The sequence below is a fragment of the Globicephala melas genome, chromosome 1 (genome assembly GCF_963455315.2).
Source record: "Globicephala melas chromosome 1, mGloMel1.2, whole genome shotgun sequence".
Taxonomy (NCBI): domain Eukaryota; kingdom Metazoa; phylum Chordata; class Mammalia; order Artiodactyla; family Delphinidae; genus Globicephala; species Globicephala melas.
In genome coordinates, this window is record NC_083314.1 from 52,528,324 (window position 1) to 52,551,820 (window position 23,497).

The 23,497-nt window shown below is 48.1% G+C and overlaps 1 protein-coding gene across 3 annotated transcripts in view; it reads right to left on the minus strand.

The window, feature by feature from the left end:
- Positions 1–2,137: 2,137 nt before the first annotated feature.
- Positions 2,138–23,497, minus strand: part of BRINP2 (BMP/retinoic acid inducible neural specific 2) — a 117,635-nt gene continuing 96,275 nt past the window's right edge. For all 3 annotated transcript variants that reach the window (XM_030875394.2, XM_060295933.1, XM_060295940.1), the window contains 5 exons: positions 23,073–23,281; positions 11,190–11,295; positions 8,407–8,643; positions 5,719–5,941; positions 2,138–4,138 (listed from right to left, as the gene is read on the minus strand). In XM_030875394.2, the coding sequence (XP_030731254.2) occupies positions 3,022–4,138; positions 5,719–5,941; positions 8,407–8,643; positions 11,190–11,295; positions 23,073–23,281 (1,892 nt within the window). In that variant the 3' untranslated portion in view covers positions 2,138–3,021. The remainder of the gene's footprint in view (positions 4,139–5,718; positions 5,942–8,406; positions 8,644–11,189; positions 11,296–23,072; positions 23,282–23,497) is intronic.

Genomic DNA, 23,497 nt, shown 5'->3' on the forward strand with positions numbered 1-23,497 from the left:
AGCCAAGTCTTTGGTCTGCTGCTTTGATCCAAGCTCTTCTACACCAGATACCCCATCACTGCCTTGGAACGGAGGAGTCAGACATCTGTCACAGATATCAGGTAAGTAGGTCAAATATAAACATGTCTACTACTGTAATTAATTATTAATGTCTTTTAGACCCTCTATCAATATGGTACTTGCTTCTGGGCTCAGAAGGGCACTCCTAAATATTTACCAACGTGTAATAGTACTTTTAGATGGAGTTGATACACTCAGCTTCATGGTTTAAACCTTCCAGCAGGCAAGCAGTGGAAATCTTTGTAACTAGATGCATATATTTCTAAAACCATATCATACCAGCATCTTCCCAGAGCCTTCCTAAGACAAGGAGTCTGAGGTAAGGAGATGCAGCATCCTTCCTAATAACTCTATAGGTGGGCTTTTCCCCCCGTCTGCTCTCTGATTCAGAGACTGACAGCTGAGGGTTCCCACCCCTCAGCTGTGTGACTGGCTCAGGTGGGATGTGCGCCCTCGTGTACTGGCTCAGTTCCCACTGGGACAACTACCTTCACGCTACTGAGGATGCAACTGCTAATTTTGTGCACAGCGCTTTCTCAATTGCTTTCCTCCCCACTCTGAATATTGCTGTGCACGGTGTGCCTTTAGTTTGTGGGTGAAAGCCTCTGCCCACCCACTCCTACAGCATATAGATATGCACACTCAGAATGCTACAATCAGACTCTCCTATCTGCCTTACACCTCTCAAACCCCATCCTGGGAAGGTATCAAAGCCTTCCTACCAGTTGCAACCCCTTTCCCAACAAAGGCACACTCCTTTGGCACATCAACACCCCCACTGATGAAAATGACATCTGTTGGTTTCATCTTCCACAGACGAGGAGCTTGACATAAACTGCCCAAAGTAAGCAGCGGCTGAACCAGAAATAGGCAGCCAATACCTGTGTTCATCCCTAAATCATTCCATCACTCTGTATTTCTACAGTAGAAGCCTTCAGGGGAGTTGTGAAGAAAGAAATGCCCTAGGCTGCTTATCTATCAAGGATTTCAGGTCCTCCTGGATGGATGGGACAGTAATAGACTGCTGAATTCCTCTCTTTGCAAAAATAAACGAAGATGGCTCTGGGCAGAGAGACATGACCATCCTGTCTCCCAATTCATTTTGTACCGACCAAGATGTACCACAGGTAAGGAATGAGGTACTTAGTATTTACATGGTGACTTTCGCCTGAATAAGATGGGGGTTGTCATGCCTACACACTGTACTTGGATCATGTGGAGAACAGACAGAGAATTGGTTCTCTAAAAGATCTGCTATAAAATGCTTCTCATACCACCTGGGGGAGGCACTAAGGGAGAATGATGCATTGTTCTGTGTGGCTTATGTCAAACCTGACTTTTAGGCTGGGAAAGTAGTCATCAGACAGAATGGAGAAAACCAAGGCCATGTCTGCATGGTTCCCAATTTCCTCCAAGGCAATCCCAGACCATAAGATGCAGAAGATGAAAACTTCTCCTGATGTCCACAGCAGTGCAGGCAAAGAGAAACCCCTGTTAGCAGGCATTTGCCCTAGGCACAGAGGCTACAGTTCTCCTGGAAAGCAAGAACTTCTCTACTACTCTCCTGATAGTGGCCTATCCTGGTTGTCAGACCTGTGTTAGCCCTCACACCTGGGAAAAAAGGAGGTGGGCAAGCCAGGTAACTCTCTGGAAAGAGTTTTGCCTCACTCCATTCTTTATTTAATGTCAATTTCTCTCTCTCTCTCCCTCTCCCTCCCCCTCCCTCCCTCTCCCTCTCTCTCCCTCCCTCCCTCCCTCCCTCTCTCTCCCTCCCTCCCTCCCTCTCTCTCTCTCCCTCCCTCCCTCCCTCCCTCCCTCTCTCTCTCTCTCTCTCTCTCTCTCACACACACACACACACACACACACACACACACACACACACACACATTCAAGCCAAACATGCATGCACTTGTGTGTACACAGATCAACCAGCCTCCTACATAGCAATAGCCTCCATCCATGGACACCCAATTTTTAAAAATCCAGGCAGCCCAGGGAACTATACTCTTTTTTTCCCCTCTCTTTTCTCTCTCATTTTTTCCCCTAAAAAACAGCCTTTTTAAAACATATATATATTAAACCAGGCAAGTTTTTACTCATACGTTCATGTGGCTGGAGCAGATTGACAAGAAAAACAATCACAAAATAAATATTTTTTGTTTTTTTGTTTTTTAAAAAGAACATTTCCTTATACATTGTCTCTAACTTGACAGAGCTGCTTTCTTGGACAGAACAGATGCTGTTGGGAGAGGAGCTCTGGCTGGACCACAAGGGGAACGTGGAGCCAGCCAGGCCCTGACAGACACTGGGGAGGCCAAGGAAGCAAGGGGGCCGAGGGAGAGGGAGGGCAGCAGGGCTGCCTGGCTGCCCTGAGTGGTCCTCCGTGGGTGTCGCTTCCTGTTTCCCCAAGGGAGCTGGCTTGAGGAACGGTCTGTGTCTGGAGGGCTCAGAGGAGGCAGCGAACAAAAAGTAAGAACCACTGTGGGGAATCATGAAACAACGCCATTTAAGAAATCTGGCTAAAAAGAATACAAAAGTGACTCCACGGAGGGGGAGGCGGTGCTCCCACCTCTCCCATTGTTGTTCCCTCTTGCTTTCTTGAATGCTGAGAATCACTTTTAAGAATTTGTGTGTTGCACAGTTGGGCTGGTTCCTTTTCTGAAGCTCTCCCTGGCTCCCTCTCCTACAACTGCATTCATGAGAAAGCACCGGCTTCACAGATACGAGGCTGCTGAGTGCTCGCCTCCCCTTGTGAATGTGTGCGCGTGTGCACACGCGTGGTGTGTGCATGTGTGCGGCGGCTGTTTTCTTCTCTCCTGCCTGCTTCAGTTCAAGCCCCGAGTCCCATCTGCTGGGTGCAGTCTTAAGGGAACACCCCGTTGGCACTAAGGTGAGGGCTTAGATCTTTGCACCCCGGATTCATGGATCCCCTCCCTGCCCGGCACTGGAGTGGGTCCCCCATTAGCTACAGAGTTTGCCTGTCTCATACTCCACAGGGTTTGGCAGCTTGGAGTTGAAAGCCCTCAGAGACGACTGGATCCTGCCCACCTCATTGTTGGCCAGTTTGAGCCGATGCCGGAGCAAGCAGGAGAAAAGGTCAAGCCGCACCTTGCCAGGTGGGGAAAGCTGGTTGACCCGGTCCCTAAGCTCGATGAGCTGCAAGAGGGCAGAGTCCTGGGAACCTTGAGTATACGGGTAGTCTAACTGGAGAATTAAGTCCCGGATGGCATCCGGGTCAAAGGGCAGGCTGTAGCCAAAGACCTGCAACGTGTTGATTTTCATGTAGCCCAAGTTCTTGGAGGGGTCGGTCATCTCCAGAGGCTCGTAGTAGATCGTCTCATTGGAGCTGTCGTCCAGGGACTTGATTCGGCTCCGCAGGTAAACATGGACTGTCTCAAAGAAGGTCTTCCACCTGTTGCCCAAGGTAATAGTCCAGTTTTGGCACTGGGCAGCAGCGTCCACATTAGTCCTTTCCCAGTCTGGGAAACTGCCCTCGTTCACGGGCATGAACCAGCTCTCAGAGTGGCTGCCCCCAAAGGGGTTGACGTAGATGGCCATGACAGGCTCCAGGGTGCTGTTCTTGGTGAGGCAGATCTGCAGGGACAGGGCCAGCATCACGTGCACCAGCCCGGGCTTGTACTTGTTGCTCTTCAGGGTGAGCAGCATGCGTTTCCTCCAGGAAGGGTCGAACCAGCTGCCCAGGCGCATGTCATTGCTGATGAAGATGGAATGCACCTCGATGCGGCTGTCCCACTTCTGCAGCAGGTACTTCAGCTCCAGGTCCTGCAGGTCCGTCTCCAGCCCCAGAAAGTTCTCCAGCGACTCGGCCACCTCGGGGCGGCACAAGCCCTGGGCGAGCACGTAGCCTGGGTTGCAGCTCCCACAGCGTGTGCTGTTGTCTGGGGCACAGTGGGCACAGGCGGGCCCTTCGCCCAAGGCACAAGGGATGGGGCCCTGGCAGGAGGACTGGTCGTAGGGGCAGGTGCAGCTGTGGCTCTGTTCCAGGAAGGTGCCAGGGAAGGTGCTCTCTCCACAGTAGAGGAGGGACTGGATACGGTTCCACCAGTAGGACAAAGACCTTTGGGAGGGGGGATAAAAATGAAGCAAGAGTCATAGGAAGCCACACACTGCTGCTTCCCTGAGGGTGGCAGGAGATTTGACTAATAGGTGATAAGGAAGATACAAGCCCCAGGTCCTCTGAATGACAGAAACCCTACTTTACCCCTTTGGGATAACCGAACAAATTACTTCCTCCCTCCAAAGTACCACCTCATTCCCTTATTCAAAAGCCTACAGAAGATCTGCAGCGCCTTTCGTATCCAATCTAGTTTTCAGCCTCTTAAATAAGATCTTCCAACAACTGGCTCTCCAAACTTTCCAATGTCATGCCAACCTCTTTCCCCCTTCACAGTCTCTGTCCTTTCTAGAAACCTCCCACCAAGGATAGGACTTTTCTATGGCTGGCTCCCTCTTAAGGTTTAGACTTCAGCTCTTAGGATGCCTCCTCAAAGAGGTCTTCAGCCACTCCCCTGTCCAAAGCACCGCCCAGTCCCTCTCTGTCGCATCACCCTGCTTTGATGCGATTCACAGCAATGTTCATTATCAAAGCGGATTGTGTTTATTTATTGTTGACCTGTTCAGAGATGGCTTCCCTGCATATGCCGTGAAAGCAGGGACCCTGCACTTTTCCCCAACGTATTCTCAGAAACTAGGATTGTTCCTGGTGCCTGGTAAGCATTTCCTAACTATGTGTTGGGGAAAAAAAAAAAAAAAAGAACCTTTCTCAAATGCCCTTGCCGGTCTGTCCTCTCACTCATATGTCCCTCGTTACCTGTGCCTCAGTTAGAAGTGCACCCCTGGGTTGCTGTGAGGGCAGCGCCCCCTCCTGGAATGCTCTGGCTCACACGTACCAGCCCACTTCCATTTCCTCCCTCACAATCTGGCCAAGAGGTTCTTCTCCTGGGTGGCTTTTCTCTCTGACCTTTACTATTATTAGACCATGCCTTTGATTTACGGTCCACGAACATGCTTTTAAGTGGCTGCCACATAATAATTTTATAATTTTGACGTTCCTGTATATTTATTATATCTTCTCAATTAACAAATATCCCTCACTGCTTAATATTAGGACATGCGAGGTGGACTTAATAAAGGCTTGTTGGATGCACGTGTGAAGGAGCAGATGGAGGCATGAGGGCCTGTGACAATCCAGCCCCACTCTGTTCCCGAGGGCACAGGTCCTCAGCTCGCTTCCCTCCTATGACTCAGAGCAGAGTCACTTGCTGGAAACAATCTATTGTGTGTGTTTCTCATCATACGCAATTGGTCTGAAAGCTTTAACTCCACCCTTTTCTTTCCTAAAAGACTTACTAAAAGAGAAATGAGTAAGTGAGAATTAGAGTATTATTAGAATAACATTCGAATCGACTATAATTTATATAAAAGTAAAATTAGCCTCTCTGTTTTTTCTCTCTCTCTCCCACTTCAGATGCAACTCATAACTGAGAATGACACGCAAGTATGTCAAGATAATAGGAGACGCTAACAGGCCGTGTGTGCGTCAGCATTCCCAGCTCTGCTGTGTTGGACAGGGGCCCTCCCCGGCCTCAGTGGCTGTCATGGGTGACGCGCTCTGGCTCGGGCAGCTGGGGCGCTCACCTCTCCTTGGGCAGGCGGAAGCGGGGCTGCCGGTGACAGCGCTTGCAGAGGTTGAAGAGCCGGCGGACGATCCGATGGGTCTTCTTGAACAGCACTTTCAAGCTGACTCCCAGCTGCTGGTAGCGGTGCTGGAGGCTGGTGTCCATGGCCCAGAACTGGGAGATGGCTGTGGAGTTCAGGAACCTGTCGTCCGGCAGCCGCTTCAGCAGGGCCTGGAATTCCTCTGTGGGTAAGAACACGAGAGCTGAGCTGAGGGGCACCTGAATGGGTGCCCATCAGGAGGACCTCCCCCTCCCCCCAGACCCAGCCCGCCCTTCAGTCACTGTATGAGAAAGGAGGCTTCACATCCACCCTCCCGGGCCCTTCTATTTCTTTCTTTTCAAACATCCTTATCAGAGATGATTGACATACCTTAAGATATGGATTCTTTCCCAACCTTCCTGTTTCTAATATGCTTCTGAATTTCAAAACACATCTCTGTCACCACCCACAGAGCCAATGACCTTGGGATGCATCTCTCTTGCCCTTTATACCGCCTTATAATTCATGCACAATCTTCTTCAATCACACCACCGCACCCTTAGGGAAGGTGTGAGGCATTCATGAAGGTGAGGGCGGACAAGACTGGCAAATGCAGACACAGAAGAGGGAGCACCCAGCTCAGAAGTCTTCTTAGAAGCCTTTCAGTCCCTGAGACCAGCCTCTTCCCTCCATGTCCTTCTCTCTGACTCTAGGACACCTTTCCTCTCTTGAGATTTACCTCTTGGCCAGACACCCATTCTTTCTTGAAACTAACCCGGAAGCAATGTGCTTTCTGGTTCTTAGCTCCTGCTGCAAGTCTGAGTCCTCCTCAGAGCTTCCTGGGCACAATGTGTTTTCTGAATTCACGCTCAGATCTCTGTCTATGCACCTGCTTTTACTTGGAACCTGCAGCCATCACGTCTCCTGATGGGGGTCTGGACAGTCCTCCTTCACTCACTGGCAGTAATCCATAGTGCTGAAAGCCCAAAGTCCTTTCCCACACCCTCTAGCATTACCTAACGCATCCCACCACCATTGGTCCAATGCAGCTGGGGGGCCGGAATATGATACTCTCCTTAGCCACTGAATGCCTTGTTTAAGACCTGAGATGGCAATGCCTGGAGCCTCAGTTCATTCTGATTTCTCAAGTCCCTGGTTCTTCATCCCCCACCCAGATGACTGGAAAAATTACACCTAGTAATGACATTAACAACTAGTAGTGTGTGCATAGTTCTTTTTATGAAACACTTAGGTATACAAAACAGCACAGAGAATAACAAGATAAACTCCCATGTGCCCACCACCTAGAGTTTGCCATTTTGCCATATTGAATTCAGATTTTTTTAAAAAAGAAATATGGCAAAGCAAATATACTTGAAGGCCTTAAACTTCCCCCTCCATCTTTATCTAGATGTAACTACTCTCTTGAATGTTTTATTACTATCATATATTTTTTAACGTTTTCTAAAAATCTATTTATCCATAAAAATACTAAGTATTGGCTAGTATGTTTTAAACATCAAATAAATAGTACTAAATATGTATTATATTTAATGTTATTACAGTATTACATATAAATGTTATTTAAATACAATTATGTATATATAATACATAACCTTTTTCATTTGCTTTGTTTTATCCAGTATTGTTTTTTTGAGATATATCCATATAACTATTATTCATTTAATACTGAAATGTATGAGCGTATCACGCAGAGTTCTTTATACTTTATCTACATTGCTCCATATGGGCCATCCATCCACCTATTATTATCATTTTCCCTCATTTACAGATGAAGAAATGGAGGCACTGAGGAGCTTCAGGGCTAAAGCAAAGTTAGACAAAGGATCAGTAATAGAGTGTGTGAGGTCTGTCCAAGATGTTATAACAAAATACCACAGACTGGGTGGCGTAAACAACAGAAATGTATTTTCAGAGGCCAGAAGTCCAGGATCAGGAGGCTGCTGGCAGGTTCTGGTGACGGCCCTCTTCTGGGTTGCAGATGGCAAAATTCTTGCTGTGTCCTCACATGTTGGAAGAGGTAAGGGATCTCTCTGGGGCCTCTTTTATATGAGCACTGATCCCGTTCATGAGGGCTCGGCCCTTAGGACCTAATCAAATCCCAAAGTCCCCACCTCCTAATACCATCACCTTGGGCATCAGATTTTCCACATATGAATTTGAGGGGATACAAACATTCAAGCCATAACACGGAATAAGAACTCAAAACCAAGCCCTCTGAATCTCAGTCTCAAGGTAACATTGATATCAGTTATACCTGCAATAAGCAATCACCAGCATGTACTAGGTGCCTCCTAGAAACATGCCGTGTGCCTCATTCATTCAACAAATATTCACTGTGCACCTTGTGTGCAGGCACTGTGGAATCTGTGGCAAACAAGACAGACAAGGCCTATGGCCTCAATTATATTTACCTTAGCTTATTAAGTCCTTGAAACGCATCACTTTGGTAGGTATTAGGTCTGTTTGCATATACAAAAAAAGAAAATGAGTTCAGACTTGGGGTGGTCATATAACCTGCTGGAGGTCACCCAGCCAGTTAAGTGGCTGAGCCAGGAGCCAAGCTGAGCGCCCCGGGTTCTTACCCCGTACCTCTCAGCCACCTCCCATTGACAGGGAGGAAATCTGGGCTGACTGACTGCTCACCTGACTCCTCAAACTGCTGGTTGTGAGTCACCCAGGAGTCCTGGATCTGCAGCAGGCTGTCCTCCATGGCCTGGATGTCAGCGTCAGGACAGTTGCATTCTGGGAAGGTGGGGCTGCACTTGCACCAACAGTCATTCTCCTTGCAGATGAGCTCGCCCTCAGAGCTGCATGTGATGTAGCTGAGCGCAGCGGTCACGAAGCGCTCCCGCAGGTACTCGGGCAGCAGCACCTGCAGGCCTAAGGAAAGGACGAGTCGGGGAACTGCCGGGCAGGGCCAGGGAGTACTCGGTTTCCCACACCCAAGGCTGCAGGATCCCCAGCTGGGGTTCTGCTGACTTGTGCATGCTGGGCCCAAGAATGGCCACCCCAGGCCCCGATCCTGCTGAGCTGGTTGGGACACAGGGTTATTGCTGTCCCAGTGACAGATGGGGCACGTCAAAGCTCAAGGCTTAGTCAAACCCCTCACATCAGCCAAATTGAGAGCGTGCATATCATATGAACGGGCTTATTGGCTACGTGTCAGCATTTCTAGGATGGAAATGGGAAGATGTTTCAGATAAAGGAAGAGCTTATAGCCCTCGTGGGGGAAGAATCAAGGCTTGATGGGCTTTTTTGCTCTGCCTCCAATTGCCATCCTGTTTCTAGCTTCTCTGAGGTGAGAGGCAGGCCTCCTAGGATACTTCTGAATGCTGACCCTCCTGGGCCTCCCACCTTAGCCCCGATGACCAAGGAGGCTGTCCTGCTTAGGAGGTAGGGACGAGGTGGTGTGGGTACACAGTGGCCAGGCACTACAGCAAGCACTTTCCATATACAACTACAAGCAACACTGTGGTCATACTGAGGCTCTTATAATGAGGAAATCCCAGTCCAGTGACCACAGTGACCTGCCCAAGTCACAGTGCCGGGAAAGTCAGCTTGGTGTCAGACCCTGTCCTTGTCCCATTGGGTCATACTGCATAACTGGGACTGGCTGCCTATCTCAGGGTTTAACCCTTAATGCGATGTGAAAGCAAGATGGCGATGGATGCCCCAAGTTCAGTTGAGCCTGGATAGATATGAATGTCTCTCAGCTCTCTTTTCTAATTAGCTGCCTCTGGTCTTGAATATAACCCACTAAATTGCTCCGAGCTTCCGTTTTCCTACCCATCTGTGGTGGATATTGGTTCACCAGCAGCAGAACAGACTCCTAGTTGGCTTCAAGCCACACAGGGCGGCTGTTGGAAGCATATCCAGAGGTGAATGAAGGACGGGCATGCCTTTGGTTGCAGCCCAGCCCGGTTCGAGGTCAGACCTGCAGGAGGCTCTCCCAGCAGGGACACTGGGAGAAACTGTGCCAGGAGAGGGAGGGACGCGAGGACTTCTGGACGGGATGAGCTCCCCTTTCATCAGATATCTGCCAGCTCTTTATTGTCACACCCTTGACCTTGTCCTTGGCAGGGAATCAGAGAGCCCAAAGTATGTAACCCAGTCTCGGCAGACCTCAAAATATAATTTAGAATTGCAGCCGTGGTAGATGTTTGTTGTTCTTGTTTGTGATCTACCTCCTGTTCTGAACGGCTGCTAAACCTTCCTTTCTTGACGATGTGCCCACAGTGGCACTTGAGCAGCCCTCCCCATGCACGCTGTCCACACACGCTTGCTTTCAACACTCAGCCCTCTCCAAGTCCTTTCCTTTCACCTCCCCCATTAGCTCCCTCCTCCTCCTAGCATTTCCTATTGCTACAAAATAAGTGCCCCGAGCAATGTCTGCATGAGTGATGGGCTATAAAATTAAATAGCATAAACTATTCCAAATGAACCACCAGACACTCTGAACTTCAGCCCATCCAGGGACCTAAGAGAAGAGGGATGCTAATTGCATTGGGCGGCTTTAAATACAGGAGTCTTTTCCTCCTTTTTGTATGCTTCTTGATGCCTAAAGCACTGAGGGGTTACGTCTGGCTCAGGTTGCCTGGAATTTGTAATCATAGATCCTGGGTGACGGCTATCGATTTTATAATACCAAGACAATAATATCCTAAACAGAGTCCAACTCAGGCCTTAAGATGAATGAACTTTTCCCGTTGCCAAACAGCTCTGTCTGAATCAGTTTGCATGGCTCTGCCCCCAGGATGCTTGGGGGACAGACGGCAGGAGCTGAGTGCCTCCCCTTATCTCCCAGCTCCAGACCTAGGGTCGTTCCCCTTCCTTTCGCTTTTCTGTTTCTGCCTGTTCTGTCCCCAGTTAAGGCTCCTATTCTTCTCAAACTCTTCTCCTGGCTTTGATCTCCCATTGAAGACTGCAGACTAGTAACAGAAAGCAGGGAACACTCTCAGGGTAACCAATGGTCCCACAGTTTGTGTAGCTCTTAGTCAAGCTAGAGACGGTACCCCATAACCACTCTGCAAAGGCCAGCTACTCCCCAATGTGTACTTAGGATAAAGCAGAGGGTTCTTTGGACAACAAAGGAGATCGCCAACGAGATCAATGTGTATGATGATGGATGTGCTGTTGCTGTAGGATAGTGACAGAGGTCCTGGGAAGGATGGGAGGTGGGAGGATTTGGGTGTCCAGTGGTTTGAGCAATGGTCGAGGTGTAAAGTGAACCACGTCAGAAGTTTTCTCAAAAGAATGATGGAAAGTTGTTAAATACAAGTTCCAGAACTAGTGGTAGTTCTTGTCTTCAGAAGGGTTTAGCCAAATAGGGCAGGCAGGACTTTTTCCTTTTGGTGATCTAAGTTGTTGTTGTTGTTGTTGTTTTTTACCGTGTATGGAAAGTGTAAAAACGTCACAGGGCTCCTTACCGAGTAACTGCACTTTGTTCTCCGGACTCTGTACCAGGACAGAGCTGACCGAGTCCAGGTTGTCGTAGTTGCTGCAGCCCAGGGGACCGGTCCTGGTCTCCGTGACCTAGAGAAGGAAGGGCAGGGGGTGGGTTTATATAACAAGCTGAGACCTTCCCTTTGCACTTCCCTTTTCCGGTCAGCCAATCTCAGGCTCTATGTCCTGTCCTGGACCAGCCCAAGGAAAGGCATGTATCTCCCTACCCCAGGAGCATAAAGCCACTTTTTCCCTTGTTCTAAGACAGGGAGTATCAGTGGTATAGGGCTGGCGGCAGGAGTTGTACATAATTGGAAGCCTTTCAGAGGGAGCCAGAGGGAATTTGAGTCTGGGAAGAGGAAACTCAACGTAGGCAGTGGAAGCTGGGACCTTTGTGTTGGAGTTCCCCCTTCTCCTCCCCCAGAGGAAGAAAGGAGGGCAGATGAGGATGCTGTCAGCCCGCTGGCAAGCCCAGCTGCATCCACTTGATGTGATGCTCACAGGCTTTAGGGATCCCGAAGATGAAAAGCACTAGAGAAATATGAGTATTATTATTAATATTAAACATTTAAATCCCACCTCGGCACTGAGACGTCCTTAGAGAAAATCAGCCATGGGCTTACTGCATATTTTAATAAGCATATTAAATATACATAAACTCTTATAGCTATGTAATATTCCAAAACACCGCAGTCATTTTAAAATATTATAAAGTTGGCCTATCGGTTTTTCCCTGATGTTTAAAGTATAAGATGAAAAATGGGGAGCTTTAAATGCACTGAAATAATTATGTAATAAGAATGATGGGGACCCGAGGCCCTTTCTTCTCAGGATCTCCAGAGGCTTTGCCAAAAATCAATCAACCAATCAATGAGTATTTATTGGGCAGCCACTGTTCAATTCCCTACCATTTAGCAAACGTTCACAGAGTGCCTTTCTCGGAGTTCTTCAAGGAAATTGGCCCTGAGACCTCTGACCTTCTCTCCTAGCTCCGGGCACCTTGGCTCCGCAACAAGCATACAACTTGCCGTTTTCCATCCTTTTCTGCGAGTATTTAGTTAAAGCCTGGGTCCTCCACACACTAAAGGCTCTACAGAGGTAAGCTCATAGTTATTTTGCTCACGAGGTTGTCAACAGCACTCAACAGGGTGCCTGGCGCATAGCAGGTACTCAATAAATTAGAGAATGTATGAGTAATCTGTTCCAGGCTTCGGGGGGTGGAGAGGTGTGCACAAAGGTGTACAAGTTATGTAGTGTGTCCTCCAGGAGGTTACACCCTGTGGGGGAGGCAGGTACATATCCAACTGACTGATACACATCCACATCGAGCAGGCGCAAAGCGCCATGAGGAGCCCTGAGGAAACCACAGCTCTAAACAAGGGAAGGAGTTGCAGAGGGGACACCAACTGAGTTGGTCTTTAAAGATGAGTAGAAAGTGGACAAGAAGAGAAGGGAGGGAAAGCACTTTGAGAAAAAGGAGGGGCAGCATCGCTGGTGGTCCAGTGGTTAGGCCTCTCGGTTTTCACTGCTGAGAGGCCGGGTTCAATCCCTGGTTGGGGAAAACTAAAACCAGGGATTGAACGGCACGGCCCAAAAAAAAAAAAAAGAAGGGGCAGCATGATCTACAACCCATGGGCTGGAAAGTGTGGAGTGTAACTGTCTGCCGTCCTACTAGTTACCGTGGAGAATACCAAAGTGTAAGTGACATGTTTAAAGAGAATTGAGTATACTTGGTCTTAAAAAATACACATGGAAGAGAGTAATTAAGTGAGAGATGGTATGACACAGACTAATACAGTAAAGAGAGAGACGGGAGAGAACCTTGTAGCTTAAAGCAGTCTGAGAAGGCTTCATGGAGAAGGTGATATATAAATTGGTCTTGAAGGATGAGGAGGGATGCGAGGGAAGGGGGGATTTGGGAGAAAAAGAGGTAACTGCAGACCAAGACCAAGGGGAAGCAACAGACACAGTGCATGAGAGGCAGCAAGACCCAGCACGGATCGGGGACGGGATCAAGGCCATGACAGAGGCAGGGAACCTCCGCACGGTTTCCAAGTTCATCCTCCAAGATCATGCCATTTAACCTTCCCACTAACTCTGAGACAAATCCCACTCCTATCACTCTTCAAAGAAGGAAACCAAGGTTCTGGGAGTTACAGTACCCGAGACCACAGAGCTGCTGAGGAGCTGAAACAGGGTTTAGACTTTTTAGTCCTCAGACTCCAGTTCAAAGCCCCGGGCCTCCTGTGAGGGCACGTCAAAGGGCTGCAGAAAATTAAAATGAGGTAAACCCGTTTAGATAATAGCACCCTGAAAAACAAGTGTAAACAGACCAGTTCATCCAAAGTATTTTAGTGATCTGCCCTCTCTTCAGAATGTGAACATGGGCTAAGACAAATTGTATACACTTTAGATATTATTATCCCATATTACAGATAAGGAAACCAAGGCCAGATAGGTTAAATGATTTCTTCAAGGTCACACAGCTAGTCACCTGCAGGGCTACGATTCATTTGACTCATTCATTTATTCTTTCACTAATTTATTCATCTATTACATATTCAAAGAGAATCCAAAACTCACAGTAAGACAGCCACTACCATAAGGAGTTTACAGACAAGGAAACATGTTTCTATAATCCTGGTGCTCCACGTGAGCCTACCTCCCTCCACAGGTGGGCACTTGGTGCTGAATAATGCCTCTGCATTGAGTGAGTTGGTGAGTGGCTAGTTGTCAAACTGCAGTGGGAAGGCAGAGTCAGGCTTATGTCAAGGTAAAGTCTTCTTTATCCACACGGTGCAAAAATTCCTATAAGAAGAGCTATGGCCAAGGACTAGCCCAGCTACTCTGGGGAACCCTGCCTCTCTTGGAATGGGATGGGCTGAAGGGCAGAGTGGGATGCTGAGTGTGGTATTTGGGAGATTTGCCTGTCCCCACCTCCAGGTAAGCTGGCCACCATACTGTCCTGAGTTCTGCACTGGCTTTTCTATCCACCCACTCCTGAGTTGAACACTCACCAGCAACAGGTGAGAAAGCTACACACCTTACGCAGGAGTAGGACGACCCCCAAGGGGGCACATATAGCACAGCCACTTTCCTCCCCTTTATCCTACCACTATGCCTACCTATCTACCACCAACCCATCTGCTTCCCAACCCCCGCCCCCGCCACCACAATCTTGTTCAATATTCTGGGGCCGGCTCTGATGCGATTTTCTGACCTTTACTTTGCTATTTCCAAAGGTCAGTTCTACAAGAGGATAATCAATTAGGTAAGTCACTGAAAGGGTGTGTGAGTAGCTCGACTTTGTTAATTGTGGCACAAGGACAGGAATGAGGAAGAGACAAAGACCACGATCCCCCTGATCATTTCCTGTTAGAGGAAATGACTCAAGCCAGATCTCCACGAGTGAGGAAGGCTCACTCAGGTTTTACTAGATCCCAAAGTCATTGCTCTTTCCCCTGCTACTCTGCTCTGAGCCACCTGTCTTCCCTAGAGAAGCAAGGAGGTGGGAAGCAGAAGGGGAGCTGGAGAGGGTCCTCTTGCAGACATTGCCTGAGCACTGACTTGATAAGCAGGATGAGCTGAGGACCCCTCCCCCCGAGTGATGAAAGCCCCAGAGTCCCTGGCAGGTTGGAGCGGAGAACCCCGTGCCTCTCCCTGTAGAAGAGGCAGACAGCTTTGGCGGATTCTAAAGAGGGCCCCCAGAGGTAATGGAAAGTGCAGCTCACTCAGGCGCAAGCATTCAAAGAGCGCCTCAGATAAGCTTTCAGGAGAAAATAATTGTGTGCTAATTGGCCTGTTGATAGAGACAGTCCTGCCTTCAGAAAGCCGTGATGGATCTCAGGTTCATTAGCACATCCAATTTTCCATAAATGCCAGATTGTGCAAACCCTCGTTCCAGTGAGCCTGTTCTCCTCCCCCTGCCCTTAACTCCCTGGCTGCTCTTGTCCTACCTAGGGGGGCACCTGCGAAGCTAAGCTCGAGTGAAATGGGCTTCTAATGGTGAGCGATAGGGCCGGCCAGGAGAGCACGGCTGACAGTGTGTGTGATTCAAAGAGCTGCAAATCGAATCCCAGGCTGCTACAGGGAGAAATTTGGACAAGTCACTTTAAGAATGCTTGTGAGGACCACTCCCTCTTGCCATCCTGCAATCCACGTGAACTTTTATGTGGGCTCTTTTCGGGCAGCTCAGGAGCATCTCAAACCCTCCTCACTAAGTCCCTCCTCAGCCTTCAATGAATCAGAGGGTGAGCTACAACTAGGAAATAGGCCCCTCCCTTCCTTCAGGGCTCTGATCTCTTCCTGGGAATTATGGACAGGATGAATATGTATTCAGCCCTTTACAGTTTTCAAAGTGTTTTCATGTGAACTATATCATTTGGTGTCACCCCCCATCCTACGGTAGAGTGAGGGGTGATATTTACAATACGTTATTCACAGTATGTATCAGCAGGTAGGACGTCACTCATGAGGAGAGGTGCCAGCCGTAGTGCCAAAGCAGGGCTCTGAGGGTCTCCAGAGTTACATTAGTCCTTTGGTTACTATTGGGGAGATCCCGGGGTTCCAGGGGAGAGATAAAGGTGGTTAGGCTGGCACACAGCAGATTGGGTGAAGATGATTTACCAGCCTGTATGGAAGTGTTTTAATATTTTAATAACTGATGTGGTCATATCAGCTGAATATAAGCCCTGGGTACAGGTGAGTAAAACAGTTGGTAAGTCCATGTCATGGAGTTCAATAACTAACTTCCCAAGACCATAGGAATAGTAAGTATCAAGGCTGAAACCCAATCCCCGGTCTTCTCACTTGAGTAAGTTCGTCTCCCACTAAACCAGGTAACCTGCCTTCCGCTATCAGTCAGGCATTTTATTGAGTGTCTCACCACACACCCGACACTGTGAAGGGACCTGGAACTGTATGCATGTGAAAAGAGTCCCCACTGATCTAAGCCCTGCTGTTGTGTGTGGGCAGGTGGAGATGGGCATGTAAACAGCTGCAGTCTAATGTGACAAACCCTGCAACAGAGGTATGTACTGACCAGAGTAAACCTTGCAACAGAGGGGGATGTTCAGTGGGGTCTCGGGCATGTGTTGGATAAACAAAAGGGGGCAGGGTGCCTCTTTCTCCACATTAGTGAAAAGAAGTTGCTAACAAAGGGTAGAAAGTAAGAGCACCTTTGCTTAGAGAAACAAGCAACAGGAAGATATGCTCGAGGGTCTCTCCTTCACCAAGGCTGAGCAAATGGGCAGAGCCCCTCACCTCCACCTCACCTCCATCCAGAGCAATGACCACACTGGAAACCAGCTCAAGCCCTGAGAAGGCATGTTCAGGAGAGGGAAGTAGGTGGCAGGGGCTGCAGTACCAGCAGAGGAGTGTGAGTTCACAAGGGTGTGCTGCAGGGGGACCTTGCTGTCTGGATCTGCAAACGCTGTGGGTTAAGGCAAAGAGATGGCCTCCTGTGGGACACCATTACTATCAGGATAAAATGGTCAGGTCAACCCTATCAAGGGAGCAGCACTCTGGCACAGGATGCCAACACCTCCCTTTGCTCCTTAGTCTAGGGGTGTGTCCTTGGACAGGTAACTAAACTATGTGGAGATGAGCAGAGGGGGGAGAAGACACTAAATGCCTTGTTTTTTTCATGGTTCTCTGAATTGCAACCCATGGGGAGAACCCATGGTGTTCCCAAACAGAAACAGCTACAGGTCAAGCAGCTCAGCGGAAGCTGAATAATCCTCTCTCATGCCACGTGGGACTGAGGAGTTCCGAGAAGAGGCTTCCGAGGATGGTGGCCCTTCTCTGGAGGAGACGGGCAGTGGCTCTAGTTCTAGAACGTGCATCTACAGGCACTGTAACAGACGTGGATTCGAGTGCCTGCCCACCTCTCACGCTGTCACCCACAGTCCTTGCTAAAGAAGTGAATCCAGTGAGCCATGGTTGAGATTACGTAAGCCCCGCTCTTTGTGTTGGCCTGAGATGAATCCTGAACCAGACTCTTTGGGGAATTTAGAACTGTGATACTGAGAGAAAAAAGAAATTTAAGAGTTGATTACGGACACTTACAAAATTCGGAATAAATAATTATCAAGCACCTACCATGTACCAGGAACTGAGGATACTACAATGAACAAGAGAAGAGTCCCTGTCCTGAGTGCACTGGCTGAGAGACAAAACAGATTACGTCCAGCCAGGGCCAGAGTCAGCTTCAGAGCAAGACAAAGCTAAAGGTGGGCTGAAGCCACCGGTGTACAGAAAGTCTAGAATAAACAGAGGAAAGAACAAGAGGTGCAGGAAAGTGAAGCAGGCAGAGATGAAAAAGTAGAGGCGTGTTCCAACAAGAAACAGAGTAACCTGGGAGCGTTACTGTTCTTTTACCGCACCTATGTGTCTGGATTGGATCCAGTGTTTTGTTCTTAGAGACCTATGGTATCCTTCACCAGAGTTCTCTTAACAAATCATCTTGATACTGCATCCACCTTGTTTCTTTCAACTTAACACGCTTACAGGCACTTGCACACACACTGAGAAGAGCCCAACCCATGTGAAAAGTGGGGTCAGTGACTCATTCATTCACTCAGCAAACCTTTACTCATTATCCATAATGTGGCAGGCTCTGTACTCTCACCGGGAACCAAAGATGCCTGAGACCCAGTCCCTCCCATAAGAATCGCATAGTTTCAGAGGCTCTCACGTTAGGTAGCAATCAGTTCAAATGATAATCCGTATAAGGGAGGCATGTGTTTGAAACACTGAAGAGGAACATTTAACTACCTTGGGAGTCAGGAAAGGCTTCACGAAAGAGTTACCTTTTTGAGCCAAGCGAAGAAGGTTAGGAAGAGCCACTCAGGTGAACAGATGAGGATTGTAAGCAAAAAAGACAGCAGGTACCAGGAAGGGAGACTCAAGAGCATGGCATATCTGAACAAAGACTAGGAGGTAGACAGGACTGGCTTACATGGAATAAATGGTAAGTGAAGGGTTGAGGGGGGAAACAAGGGTTAAGAAGAGTGTAAAAGGAGCATTTGGAGCTGAAACTAAAAAGACAACAGGGACAGTAGGTCTTCAACTGCCTTCCCATTTTGTTGAGAAGAGGAATTATCCCTTTTCAAGGTCCACTTGTGCTGTGGCTCATGTCCTCTCTACATTTTCTAATTTGAACTTCCCAGAAATCCTTCACGTTAGAAATTATTCTGATTGTTCAACAATTTGAGAAGGATCAAATGAGGGCTCAGAGAAGTTTGGTAACTTGATCAAAGCCTTGCCATGAGCAGTGGTAGAGCTCAGACTCGCGGGTTCTTTCCAATGCCTCACACTGCCGCCCTGGATGGAAGGCGGTGGTTTGGGCTCTGTCCCATGTAGTCAAAAACCACTGAAGGATTTTAAGCAGGGGAATGATACGATATGACGATGTGCACTCGTGCGAGCAGCATAGATCGTGAATCAGGGAGCAGAGCTGAGAATGCAGATGGGAAGACTAGTTATGTGAGAAAATCAGGTAAGCGTGATGAGGTTCTGAATTATAGGAATGGCCGTGGGCATGACGAGGAGGCAAAGGGTAAGCTGAAGAGAACATGCAAGGGAGTGATTATAGTGATGGACCAAGAGATCTAAGTTGGGCAAAAAGACAATGAGGCCATGGAGGGATGAGAGAAAGTGAGAAGTTGGTCAGGTCAAAGGACAGGAAGGGACATTAATGGGACCACAGAGTTACTGATCCAGGCCTACCTTTCACGAATGGATAAGACCAATTCTTCTCCAACTTTGACACAGTCCACTAGAGGACTGAAGGGTGAGAGGGCTTCCACAGAGTTCTGTCTTCTTGGTAAAACCCACTCTGTGCTACTGCAGTTCTTTTTACATCATTTTAAGCTGCCTAAGATACCAGCCTCCCAAACGTACCCTAGCCTGTCTGAACTTCCGTCTTCCTCCTCTCTCAGACTCTCACTCCAGACACTGGCCATCCCCCAATCTGACCCCTTTTCTTCACTTAACCTCCATCATGCTCTCTGGATCTCATGATCACTCCTCAGCAAGAACATCTATAACCTCAATCTCTTCTCAAGAGTCCGCTTCACCTTTTCATTCTAAGCACAACCTAGCCGCTCTGGAGGATGTGGTTTCCCCTGCCGTCCTCTCTAGCAGTGGCTGTCTGCCTTCCCACACCTCACACTGGCATGAAGTGAGGTGGGTCTTCCGCTGTGATATCCTGAACACCGGGCCTCCTTCCTCTCTAAACGTGAAGACAATCACCCACTACTCCTCTGTGTTGCCGTCTATTTTTCTTGTCACTCCCCCTCCCTCATTGAGGATTTTCAGTATTTAGCTTGCTCACCACCCTCTTTCTTACCACCACCCGGGTCTGTATCATTCCTGCTGACGTCAGCATCCATATAGGTGATCCCTTAATACCCAGCCTCCCAGTCCCCTGGCCTCCTCACCTCCTTATCTTGTCCTCTATCCAACCCCATCTTAGGCTCCCACGCCCATGGCCGTGCCCCAGAACCTGACCCTCTGTAATAGCAATATAAAGCATTACACACTTGTACCTACTCTAGTCTCTTCCCTATAACAAGTCATCAAATCTACTGAGACTCCCAATCTTTTGACCTGGCCAACTTTTCACTTTCTATCATCCTATAATGGTCTCAGACCCCTTGATCCACCACTGTAATCACTCCTTTCTATATACTCTCAACTCCCTTGCCTATTTTTTCTTTCATCTTGTACACAGACACACACACACACACATCCCTTGGTTAAATCCAGCTCTCCATCTCTCCCATGCCTGTCTGAACAAGACGTGCTGAATGTAGCTGATAAAACTCACAACGCCGCTGACAGGCCTCATGTTGTAATTACGACCATGAGTCTCAAATGAGTCAGTCCTTGGTGACACCCAACAATCCGGTCCATTTATCTAGTCATCTCGTCAGTTGATGACCTTAACGCTCTGAATGACCATTTCGTACATTCTTTTCTCAACAATTCCTTCTTTCATTTAGCCATGGACTTTGCTTGTTTCATCAAGGAAACGGAATAAATCAGAAGAGAACATCCGCATCGTCCCATTGCCACATCTGCCATCCCACTGCACGTGTGAGCTGTGAGCTCTGTACAGCCTCCGCCTCCAAAGCATGAAGTGTTCATGGTCCTGTGTGAGACCTGCTGCTCCACTTGTGCCTGGAATAGCAACCTCTCTCACCACCTCGATTGCTTCTGCAATTATCTCCTGTCTCTCTGCACCATCACTTTCCCCCTCTCTACTGAGTCATTTTAATCAACATACCAATATTCTGGAATATCTCCCATTTTAAAAACAAAAACACAAGCTCCCTTGATCCCCCATCAGTCTCCAGCTATCACCTATTTTTTCTATTAGCCTTTACAGCAAGACCTTTAAAGAACTGTCTCTACTATTCTGATTCCTCACTTTGTTCTCTCTCTTGAACCTTCTCCACTCGGCCTTTTATACCCTTCATGCCACTGAAGCTACTCCTATCTAGGTTACCAGTTACCTCCATGATGCCAAGTTGAAGGTCAGTTCTCAATCTGACTGCTCACCAGTTGCCTGCTCCTTCTTTTGTGAATCACTTTCTTCACATGGCTTTGTGATCCAGCTTTGGTTCTCTTCATACCTTTATGCTCTCTGTCTCAGCCTCCTTTGTTGAATCCTCCTCGTTTGGCCCATTTCTGAAAATTGATGTGCTTCACAACTCAAAGCCCTGGGGCCACTTGATTAGCTGCATTCAGTCCTCGAGTGATCTCATCTCCTCCTTTCCCAAAGTTTTAAATACCAACTACATATGTGGATATATTTGTAAGCCAAACTTATATCTCCAATCATGACATTTCTCTTTAAATCCTGGTGTTGATAAGCAACTGTCTGTCGGATATCTTTAGTTAGACATCTAATAGGAATGTCAAATACGATATGTCTAAAACTGAACTCTTGATTTCTTTCTTTCAGATCTGCATCTCCCCCTAGTGTTATCCTCAGTTAATGAAATCACTGTTCATCAGGTTGCTCAGGCCAAAAAATCTCACGGTTAATCTTGACTCCTTTCTTCCAATTTCTTAGCTAACACTCAATAGGCTCTACCATCACAACCTGGACCTGTGAATGTCTCACCACCTGTATAGCACCAGCTTTGTCCAAGCCACCACTGTTTCTCACCTTGACCAGTGCAGTAATGACTGCATTGGTCTCCAGGATCCCTCTTTCTCCTCTCTTCCCTGATCGGTAATACCCTCATGATCCAGGCCCTGCGACCACTGGAGCCTCATCTGCCACCTTACCTCCCTTTTGACTCCTTCCAGCTACACTACCGGTGCTCCTGGATCCTACCAAGCACACTCCCACTTCAGGGCAGTTGCCCTCCCTCCCCGCTCTGTCTAGCATGCACTCACTCAAGCTATACATGTGACTCACTCCCTTGCTTCATTCAGATCTCTGTCTGGTCTTCCCTAAAGTACCATGTCCCCATCACCCTCTATCTCCTTCCCTGACTTCATGTCTTTACACCATTAAGCCCACCTGACACTGTTCATGTATTTAATTATGTCTCCACCACTAGAATTTCAGCTTCGCGAGGGCAGGGACTTCATATGTTTTGTTCACTCTTGGATTCTCAGTATCCAGAACAGTCCCTGACACATACAGGTGTTCAATAAGGTTGGGATTGGCACACTACTATATGTAAAACAAATAATCAACAAGGACCTACTGTAGAGCACAGGGAACTATACTCAGTACTCTGTAATAAACTGTATGGGAAAAGAATCTGAAAAGGAATAGATATGTGAATATGTATAACTCTGCTGCACACCTGAAACTAACACAATGTTGTGAATCAGCTATACTCCAATATAAAATAAAATAAAAAAATTTAAATACTTATGGAACAAATGAATGAAAGAATGGTAAAACTTCCTTGTGAGTCTTGGATGGGATGAAAGCAGGATGTGAGACAAGACTGAACCCCCTCAGCCTCCTAACTTTATATTTAGAAGTAGAATATCCAGTGTTCGCAAGTATCTTCACTAGTCTTCCCTCAAACAACATGAACTGTCCTAGAAATCTTCTAGATGTCAGTAGAGAACATGGGATGAAAGTTATAGTTATTAAAGTGACAGTAACTCTTGAGCTTTTTCAACCATACATGAAATCCTATCACCCCTCTGCTTGTTTTCTATTGCACTTTCTCACAGCCATGTGATCTGGCTCCAGCCTACCTCTGAATTCCATCTTGGACCAGCATCTTTCTTGTTCATCTCACTGCAGTCACAGCAGTCTTCTCTGTGTTTCACCAAGGCACCACGCTGGTTCCTGCCTCAGGGCCTGAGCACTTACTGTTCCCCCTGCCTGAACACCCTTCCCTCGGATCTACACACAGCTGACTTCTAAGGATTCAGACCTCAGCCTCGAAGTCTAAACCCAAAGTGCCCTCCCTCGACCAATCTGGCTAATACTCACTGTTCCCCTCTCTTACCTCAGGAAATCTGTACCTACGACTCGGTCTTTTCCTTATATCATTATCTGGAATTACTGGGCTGATTTTTTTACTTGTTTATTATCTTCATCCCCCACCAGAATGTAACCTCTGGAGAGCAGGGCCCTTGTCTACCTTTCACCACAGTCCCTCGGCTGGAACCTGCCTTAGGGTAGAAGCCACGTGACTATTTGCTGCAGAAGGAAGACACAGACCATGTTTTAGGGCTGGTTTAGGGTTGTGCCCACATCAGAAAGCTGCTTTCCCACTTCCATCAGTCAGGCCTGGCTCACTTGCAGCCAGTTAACACCCAGGCCTCCCTCTGCTTTCTCTGCCTGTCTGCCCTCCCTCCCCCAGGACCTCTCAGGCCCTTACCTTGATGGCCCCTGTGGCTATCTGGATATGGTGCAGCCGTCGCAGGGTGCTCTCTCTGTCGATGAAGTAGGAGGCTGCCAGCTGGTGCAGGATCTCCAGGGACACAGCAGAGCTGTTCCCACCGCCCCCGACTATAGGGGCAATTCCTGCCACCTCTGACTTTCGGCTCAGTTTCCGCTTGTCCACAAAAATGGTCAGGGACTCTTCTCCTACAGCAAACAACATGGGTGCACTGGTGAGGCCTTCAGCTCCCTAATCCCCTACCAATAAGAATGTGAAACCCTTCGCCAGGGGAGACCGAACTAAGAGGGAGCCCACGGCCCCTGCTGACGGACTCTTCTCATCCATGCCATGTTCAGAACAATGTCATCAGACTGCGCCACAGGATAAGGGCACCATTGCCTGCGAGGCCCTCCGCCTCCTCC